This window comes from Pollachius pollachius (assembly GCF_949987615.1).
Source record: "Pollachius pollachius genome assembly, chromosome: 11".
Classification (NCBI taxonomy): Eukaryota; Metazoa; Chordata; class Actinopteri; order Gadiformes; family Gadidae; genus Pollachius; species Pollachius pollachius.
This window is the reverse complement of record NC_136944.1, coordinates 2,461,752-2,471,751: the sequence shown is the minus strand read 5'-3', so window position 1 is coordinate 2,471,751 and position 10,000 is coordinate 2,461,752. Positions and strand designations below refer to the sequence as shown.

Below are 10,000 nucleotides of genomic sequence, written 5' to 3'. Positions count from 1 at the left end.
GGTACTTATGGGCTGTTGTCATGAATGTCTGTGCGTGTGTGCGTGTGTGTGTTTGTGTGTATGTGACTGTGTGTGTAGGTATGTCCATTAGTGCGTGCTAACACATTAGTCTGTGTGTGTGTGTGTTTTTGTGTTGTTCTGTAATTGTGCCTCTATTTATGTTAGTATGTTTGTGTGTGTGTGTGTGTGTGTGTGCGTGTGTGTGTGTTTGGCATGCCCAGCAGCCAGCTGTGTTGACATCAGTGCGCTGTAATGACAGCTCTCACAGTCAGATGAAGGAGGCTTGTGGTGTTAGGGTGAGGATGAGGGTTAGGGTTAGGGTTAGGGTTAGGGGGTTAGGGTTAGGGTTAGGGTTGGGGTAGGGTGAGGGTTAGGGGGTTAGGGGGTTAGGGTGAGGGTTAGGGTAAGGGTTTGGGGGTTAGGGTGAGGGTTATGGTGAGGGTGAGGGGCGTGTCTCCGTCAGGAGGCTCTGGTGCAGACGATTGGTCTAGAGCTGCTGTGCCGAGCTAATCTTGCCTCCAGGTCAGATACTGGGGGGCTCGCTGGGGGCTCTCTGGGGGATGAGGCTGGACCCAGTCAGGTGCTGCTGGTAGCGAGGGGGGCGTCTGAGGCAGCAGTGGAGGGTCTTCGCCTGAGATGTGGTGGACTCGCGGTCAGGCGGTGTGTTCTGGAACCCGCCACGTTTCAATAGACGGCCGCGGCTTAAAGCAAACCGCCGCTGGGACTGTAATGCAATCCTATTGGTCAGCTGAAGTTTGATCTGATTGAAGTTGCCTGCGGGGTCTGGCGCTTGGCCCCTCCCCTACCTGCTACCCAGGTCTCAGGTGGCCCCGCCCATCTGCTCTCCTGCCTCAGCCTATGAGAGCCTGCCGGGGGCCAAAGGGGCGGTGGGGCAGCAGATGTAGGCACTTGGGGGGGCCCGGTGAGCGATGGCGGGGTTAAACGGCACTGGCTGACGGCTGCCTTGCTGATGAGCCACTGATGAGCGGCTGCTCAGACCTGGCAGCAGACAGATGGTCGTGGAGGACACCACGGCCTCCATTTTGAGTTTTTCTCCGCTCAGACGGATGAAGCTCTCCTTCTGTGGTGGAGTGAGGGTTCATGGGGTTTGAGAACCAGATGTCATTACACCGGTTTTAACTGTGAGACTTTCTATTGGCCAGTGTTCTAAGCTATGGGTTGTTGTTAGGCAAACTCCACATTTTAAAACATTTGTGACTGACATTTACTTTCTATTCATTACAATTCATTATTGAGATTTGTGTCCTTAAACAGTCTCCTGAGTGGACTCAGAACACCGCTGGGCTAAGAGGGGCGGCTCGCCAGCTCCTTAGACCCTGACTCTGAGTCCTTAAGTCCTTAAGGGCCTTAAGTCAACCTTACGCTGAGTCCTTAAGTGGACCCTCTGACCGGCTAACGTCTTCAGTGTTCAACTCAAGTGGCTCCTCTTCAGAACCTCATCATCAGTTATCTCCACGGCCGCTCCTCATTCAGTCTTCGTAACACGTGATGACTATAGTTATCTTCATAGTTATACCTATAGTTATATCTATAGTTATACCTATAGTTAAACCTATTGTTATACCTATAGTTATATATATATATATATATATATATATATATATATATATATATATATATATATATAGTTATACCTATAGCTATATCTATAGTTATACCTATAATCATAACTTTATTTTTACCTATAGGTATATCTATAGTTATACCTTTAGTTATACCTATAGTTATAGCCATAGTTCTACATATAGAGGACTCTTTAGTTAAGTGGTGCTGATCCGATGGCCCCAGCTGCTTCCTGCCTAGGGAGAAATGAACAAAGACGAAAAAGGAAAGCGTCAAGAAAGGAAAGAAACACTGGACAAAAGAAGGCTACTTTTAGGCTGATGCGTCCCCTCATAGCGGCCAGACGGTGTCCCTTTAAACCCGGACTGACAGCCTCTTTATGCCAACAAACGTCCAGAAACCTACAAAGAACCTGGTTTAACCCCATAATGTACATGACGGGAGAGGAAGAAGGCCTGTCTCCATTATTTACCACCTGCTAGCTACACTGCATTCCACCTATCCCTGATCACCTATTTCTATCACCTATCCCGATCACCTATCCCAATCACCTATCCCCGATCACCTATCCCAATCACCAATCCTCTATCACCTATCCCCGATTACCTATCCCAATCACCAATCCTCGATCACCTATCCCCGATCACCTATCCCAATCACCAATCCTCTATCACCTATCCCCGATTACCTATCCCAATCACCAATCCTCGATCACCTATCCGCGATCACCTATCCCAATCACCAATCCTCGATCACCTATCCCCGATCACCTATCCTGGGTCACCTATCCCAGGTCACCTATCCCTATCCTCCCCCCCTGGAGGTCAGTGCTGTGTCTCTGTGCGTCCATCCTTAACTCTTCAGAGTCCAGTGGGTCGATGCTCCTCTTCCTCCTCCGCTCACTGGAAGAAGCACAACACGCAACCTGCTGCTATCGAACCAGTGGCGTGTGTGAGAATGTGTGTGAGTGTGACTGTGCGTGTGTTTGTGTTAGTGTGTGTGTGTTTGTGTGCATGCGTGCGTGTGTGTGTTTTGTTTGAATGTGTATGATATGTAGTAGGACAAAGTTAAAATTCTACCCTATGCGCTTCAACTAGAGGAAGGGGGAGAGAGAGAGAGAGAGAGAGAGAGAGAGAGAGAGAGAGATACAGAGATACCGAGCGAGAAAGAGATGCAGAGAGAGAGAGAGGGGGGAGAGAGAGAGAGAGATACCAAGAGACAGAGACATAGAGCGAGAGAGTGTCTGTGTGACACATTCAGAGGCGTTTACGTTGGCCATGATCAACTTCGTTGATCATGGCCTCCTCCCATAATGTTGTAAACAAAAGAGAGAGAGAGAGACAGAGAGAGAGAGAGAGAGAGAGAGAGAGAGAGAGAGACCGAGTGAGGAGGATAAAGGTGGCAGACAGAGCAACAGGAACAGGGTAAACAGCAGAGTATGAATATGGATGTTAAGTAATGGAGGGTGTGACTTTGTTTTTGTTTTCTACCCTGAGACCTGATCATTAACGTAATAACCTCATGCACCTGGGTGTCTGAGGTGTGTGTGTGTGTGTGTGCGCTTGTGCATGTGTGCGGTCTGTGTGTCTGTCTGTCTTCATATCAGAATTGTGTAATTGGTGTGTGCGTGTGTATCAAGTGTGCATTCTAATCGCGTTGGGTCCTCGCTACATAATTCATGGAGCTCCGCTGCCAGGCGAGGTCACAACAGCTCACTGAGGCCGGCCCGACAGAGCGGCCCCCGGCATTACAGGGGCCCCCAAAGGGCCCCGTGTTCACCGACCCCCGGCCACACCACACTGACCCGGCTGCCACCCTGCGTACCTCTGGTGTTTCTCCCCCTGAGGCCAAACTATCCCTCTCTCCCTCTCTCTCTCTCTCTCGCCCTCTTTCAGCCTGTCACCCGACTTAGCCCCACACCCGTCCCCCTCCCCACCTGTCCCGCCCCGGCCCCCCGTTCTACCCGCACCCCCTGTCCCGTCTGTCAGCGGGCCTCAGGTAGCTGTCGGGCCCCAGGCTGTAAGCTGCTCCTCAGCAAGAGGAAACTCTCTTTCTCGTCCTATCACTCTCTCTCTTTTGCTCTTTGCATCCATGATGAATGGATGTTGGACAGTGTTGGGAACGTTACTTTAAAAAAGTAATTAAGTAATTAAGTTGCTATATGTCGAAGAATTTGGATTTCTCTGAGCAGTTTTCACTTGGCTTTAATGTGTTAAATGGTTTAACTGCCCATTCAAGGCTCCGATATGCTTCCAACTGAGGCCCCGTCCACACTAACCCGGGTAAATCTACAAACACATAAATATTGCGTTTGTAGAGTGTGCCCTTCCCTCCACACTAAAACAGAGAATTCCGACACTTTTCGAAAATGATCGCTGAGGTGGATAAATGTGAAAACGCTGGGTTCGCGTTGTAGTGTGGACATGGTAGACGGAGGCTTTCAGAAACGATGATGTTCGGTTGCCGTGACACTGCCATGACACTGCCACAAGCTTGCGCGCGAGACCGAGACGCTCATCAAAAAAACTGCAGGTGAAATGAAAATGATGATCTCTCTGTACAATGTACTAATTTATCTCCAGAAACAACTCGACATATTGGCTTAAACATATTCGTTGCTCCAACGCCGGAGGCGAGCGCTGTACTAATGTTCTTCAGTGATGGTAAAAAACCCAAAAGACGACAGTTCAAACGTTCCGAAAACGATATGAAAACGATAGTGTGGAGGATCATTTTCATTGCGGATGTGCGTTTTTACATTTACCTGGGTTAGTGTGGATGGGGCCTGAATTTCAATTTGCTTGGTTGCAAAGGCTGTGGAACATCTGCCGAATACTAGATGCCAACTTTTCATCGGATTGCTCCAGACTCGCCATTTCTGCTGATTCATCGAATCTGTTTGGCGTGTGCGTTTGCGTGTGTGTGTGGCGCGCGTGTCCTGGCTTGTGCGTAAAAACACTGGCTCCGATTGGCTACCATGAAACATGACTCTGCCTTAGCCAATCATAATCGCTTATCTCGTTGTTAACCCACCCGGTCTCCTCACTAGCAGTTTGTGTTTGGAGCCAGGGGTGCGTTCGGATTACGCAGTTTATTCAATCAATTCATAGTAACGCACTGCATTTTTCGTACAGCAAGGGTAACGGCGTTGTAACGACGAAAATAGTAATTTGTTAGATAACCCCGTTGCTGAAAAAATAACGGCGTTACCTAACGCCGTTATTTTAAACGTCGTTATTACCAACACTGATGATGGAGTGATGATGTCTGACAGAGACCACTCTGAACGTTGCACGAGTGTGTCTCCTGAAACTTCTCATGCCTCTGAGTTCATTTGCATTTGTTTGTGTCCTACTTACTCCCAATTACTTTTGTCCCTCAGGCTGCTTTTGTTTTGTACTTCAAACAGTATTTACACAGTAAATCACTTTACTGTATCTCTATTTACCCTTTTCACACTTTTTCTGTTTCTATTTCCAACCCTCTCACATCCACGACTCTCTCTCTCTCTCTTTCTCTCTCTCGCTCTCTATCTCTCTCTCTCTCTGTGTTGTAATCTTAACTCACCTCCTGTCCTCTAAACCTTATTTAGGTGAGTGCTGCATGCAGCGCTCAACTATTGTTCTTCATAAGTTTTATTCTTTCTTTCTATCTTTCTTGTTATTGAGATGTTTGATTGATTGTAGATTTTAGCTCATAGATATTAATAGTAATTGTAATATATTTATATAGTATAAATATAGTAATACTATTGATATTGAGCCCGCCTCCTCCGTAGGCGGGCTCTGGTGCCATTACGGTAAAGACAACTATGAAACATTGCCGTTGCTATGCGACCTTGACTGGGAGAGTCGTGACGTCCTAAGTCGGCGCAGATCCGCGTTAGCATAATGCTTCTTCATAATAGTTAACTACTTTAACGGCCCCGAGAGTCCAAAACCCAAGTGGAATCTAGATGGAAAAAGTGTGTAGTTCAAAACCTGAGTAGCTTTTACTTCTTCGCCACCTACAGAGTTGGTCAAGTACGGTCATTCAAAACTCCCATTTTTTTTTCCATAGACGTTTAAACATGGAATCAAGAGCCTGGGAGGCGGGACTTATTCTTTAGAGGTCTATAGCTTGGAATCGTGCGCTTATTTTCAGATTTTTAAAATATTTTAGGCTTTTTAAGATATTCTACTTTAAAAATACTATCATTTTATTTAGCATGTGACGTAACTAAATCAATTTTCAACCGTTTATCTTTGTTCAAACCATTCAACAAATCTACACACTTGTATCTTCAATTATACCTAAACGGAATTCTGATATCATTTAAACTTTCTTCAGAATCAGTTTTAGTTTCATACCGGATTCATTTTCAGCTGTTTTCATTGGAGACGTCTGCCCATTCTGACACTCCTACTTCTTAAGACATCGTAACTCAATCATTTTTCAACCGTTTACCTTCGTCGAAACCATTTAACAAATCTACACACATTTATCTACAATAATATCCAACGACAGGATCTCTAGGGCCTCAGTCTAACAGGAGGGCCCCGGTCTAACATATTAGACCGGGTCTAATTGAATGTTGTTGATTTGTGAAGGCGCTTTGTGCAGCCAAACTGGGACAAGACACAGGTGTAGTGGAGTATTCCAGCGGCTATGGAGCGTTCAACCTTCCCTTAAGGTTCGGGGTTCAAAACCCTGATGTTTCAGTCTACCTGAAGGCAGGCTGGCCCTGCCGGGCCCCTACTCCTCCTCCCACTGACCCTCCTCTCCCCCTCATTTTCTCCCCAGCTCCCCCGGGCTGGCCCTGCCGGGCCCCTACTACTCCCCTGATGAAGATGACGAGCGGCCCTTCATCTGCTCGCTGGCCGCTGATAACGGCATCATGTCGTGCGGCGACGTGCCGGCACGGCGTGAGGGCGGGCGGACCTGCTGCCTGGACCGGGAGGACGCGCTGCACCGCCAGAGCCTGGGGCTGGAGCCCGAGGGCCTGGGGCCCAACGGCAGCGGCCCCGGGGCCGGGGGCCTCTGCGTCAACTGGAACCAGTACTACACCCGCTGCCACACTGGGAGCGGAAACCCCCACAAGGGGGCCATCAACTTCGACAACATCGTCTACGCCTGGATCGTCATATTTCAGGTGGGGTCGGGTGGGGGTGGGGAGAGGGGTGGTGGAGAGGAGAGGGGTGAGGAGAGGGGTGGGGATATATCTATATATATATATATATATCTTTATCTACATATATTTGTTTTTCGATCTCTTACAGCAAGTGTAAGGCAACGTCTGAGAAGGCATATCTTCTCAGATATGCAGCGGATATCGGATATATAAATAAAATACAAAACAATATATAATATACACATTATACCCTGCGGTGAATAACTAAATGAAGAAGGCCTCTTAACAATGATGTAACACATCCTGAAGCCTATTAACCTTCTAACCTACTTACCTACTTACCTAATAACCTACTAACCGACTAAGTGACTAACCGACTTACCGACTAAACTACTAACCTTCTAACCAACTAACCTACTAACCTACTAACTGACTAACCAACTAACCTACTAACCTTCTCACCTACTTACTTACTGCATCCTACTAACCTTCTAACCAACTTACCTATTTACCTACTAACCTACTGACCTACTAAGTTATTGCGGCCTACAAACCTACTAACCCTTCTGTGTGGTCTCCCACTGAGACGAGGGCTGACGGTGTCCCTGTGTCCCCAGGTCATCACTCTGGAGGGATGGGTGGAGATCATGTACTACGTCATGGACGCCCACTCCTTCTACAACTTCATCTACTTCATCTTCCTCATCATCGTGAGTAAAGCTTTAATACCCCCCCTTACGTCGTAGGGGCCACCATGTTGGAGTCCCAGCCGGGACTAACTCTCCTTGAAACGCCCTGACTGCAGCCTTGTGGAGGAGATGTCCTCCACACTATCGCTAGGTTACCGTGATACTTCCTCAGAGGTAAAGGGATTGTGAATCACTGGCCTCTCCCCCAGATACTCCAGCCAGCAGGTTGTACTTTGAAAGGCCGTTCAGGGGTGCGTTTCACAAAAAAGTCAGGACGTTAGCATTTTGCCGACTTATTACTAAGCCCAGTTGTACTATGCAGCAGCCGAACTATGAGTATTTCCCAAAAATCTCCAGCTAACATAGCAATACGTAGCTGACCTCTTCGTTGATTAGCTGCGTACTTATCAGCTAATACATAGTGAACAGATCTTTTCTGAAGGCAGAGTTTGGAGTTGCTCTGAGGCGTTCAATCATTCACAGGTGGAAGCCTCACAAATTACACATTAATATTCGCCAACTTGATTGTGTATAGCCTACCTAACCTTTGTATCAACATCAGAAACAATTTCGGAAATAATTGTTTGTTTGGAAAAACGTCGCACAATTTTTTAATGACTCTGGCGAATTCATCAGCATAGGCACTATCTATGCAATTCAATATAGTTGCTGCAAACGTTAGATACGTTTATGGAAAAAAGATAATTCAAACAATGAATTTGGTGAGAAGTTTAAAAGTTCAAATTTATAGGTTGTTGTTTATTGCCACCGGTTCAAGCCCTGCCAGATGGGTCTTGTTTCCTCAGTTCTAATGATGGATTTTTGACGTTTGAAGTCTGTCGATCTCTTTACAGTACCTAGGCTGTATATTTCCCTCCTACAATATTTTGATAGCCTATTCATTTTGACAGGGGGGCAGCATCTTTTGTTGTCGCTGCAGTGGATGCATGTTTCTTGATACTTTTTTATTTTATTTTAAATTGTAGGCTATCAATGAATCTACTTCTCTGAAACCCACTGCCCAGAATCTTATCACATATGTAAAACTAACAGGGTTGTTAAAGAAAATATTTGTGAGCCATTAAATGTCCACGGATGTTCCACACCCTAACATTTGGAGGCACTACTGCACAAACTCAGAATGCTAATTGTGTAAAAAAGACAAAGAAGACTGAAATCGGTCATGTGACCATGAATATCCAGGAAGCATGTGGCCTAATATGGACCTACAACAGCCCTAGAGCTGTTGTTAATAATTTGCCTTTTTACCATGTGGGTAATAAGGACTCGGCCAGACTATGTTGTTGGGAAACAATAAGGGAGCCTTACCTTTCTAGTACAAGGGAGTTTAACAACTTTCTCCATAATATGAGCTTACTATGTAGGTGAAATGGTTTTGGGGAACACTTTCCTATTAACTGTTGAGTCCCCAGGAGGTAGGTTGCTAAGGATGTTAGCAACTATGCTTTTGGGAAACGAACCCCGGGTCAGAAAGTTTTTTTAGTGTTGGCCTTTGTTACCATTCACTCTTCTCCAATCCCCCGGGGTTGCCAGTTATGAAACAAATTGGAACACAAACCCAGCGGTCTGCAGCCATGGTAGCGAGCAAACTAACTGGATCAACAGAGATAGTTCATTTATTGGTCCCAACATACATTCTTAATACATGCACACTGCCACACACACACACACACACACACACACACACACACACACACACACACACACACACACACACACACACACACGCATGTATACATAAAAAATGTATACATGTGTGCGACCACACGCACACAGGCACACACCATGGCTGAGAGAGGAAAAAGTGAGAGAGTGGATGTTTGTGAGTGTGAGTGTGTGTGTGAGTGTGTGTGTGTGTGTGTGTGTGTGTGTGTGTGTGTGTGTGTGTGTGTGTGTGTGTGTGTGTGTGTGTGTGTGTGTGCACATGTCAGGGTGAGATTTACTGTGTGCAGGCTAAGTCTACCTGCATATATGTGGGAAATGCTGCATGTTTGAATCAGACGACGGATAAAATATTTGCCAGCTCATTATCCTGAACAGCGAACAAAGAGATACTGGATCCAGCAGTCGGTTATTAAAATAGATTCACCCTGCAGGTGTAGTCTCGGTGTTAAACTCACCCCGCGGCCAAACACCTCTACCACACCGAGTAGTTTCCCCACAGGGCATAAACATCTCCTCTTCAACCTCCCCTTTATGAAACCAGAGCCAACACCGAGCACAGCTTCTGACCCACACAGAGCATCGTCTCCCCACCACCCTCCCTCTGAGCTCCGGATGCGGTAACCAAGGGCAACGCCGTCTCCCTTGTAATTCTTAATCCTCTCCTTGGCTCTCGATGCCTCCTCAGCGCAGAGGACCAAGACTGAGGAGTCAGAGAGGAGTCAGAGAGGAGTCAGAGGGCTGAGGAGTCAGAGAGGAGTCAGAGAGGAGTCAGAGGGCTGAGTAGTCAGAGAGGAGTCAGAGAGGAGTCAGAGGGCTGACTCCCCGGTGTCTGCGAGGAGTCAGGAGTCACTGATCCTGTACTAGTCGATACCTTGGACGTTGTAAACACTGTTACGATATGCATATCATGTTTCATACACAGAAGGATAGA

At 46.8% G+C, this 10,000-nt stretch overlaps 1 protein-coding gene across 1 annotated transcript in view; it reads left to right on the top strand.

Moving 5' to 3' along the window:
• The window catches only part of LOC307083218 (voltage-dependent T-type calcium channel subunit alpha-1I-like), a gene marked incomplete at its 3' end in the record, with an annotated part of 145,112 nt that overhangs the window by 56,116 nt on the left and 78,996 nt on the right, over window positions 1-10,000 (top strand). Inside the window, exons 6-7 of the mRNA XM_079747052.1 lie at window positions 6,367-6,715; window positions 7,312-7,404. Coding sequence (XP_079603178.1) covers window positions 6,367-6,715; window positions 7,312-7,404 — 442 coding nt within the window. The remainder of the gene's footprint in view (window positions 1-6,366; window positions 6,716-7,311; window positions 7,405-10,000) is intronic.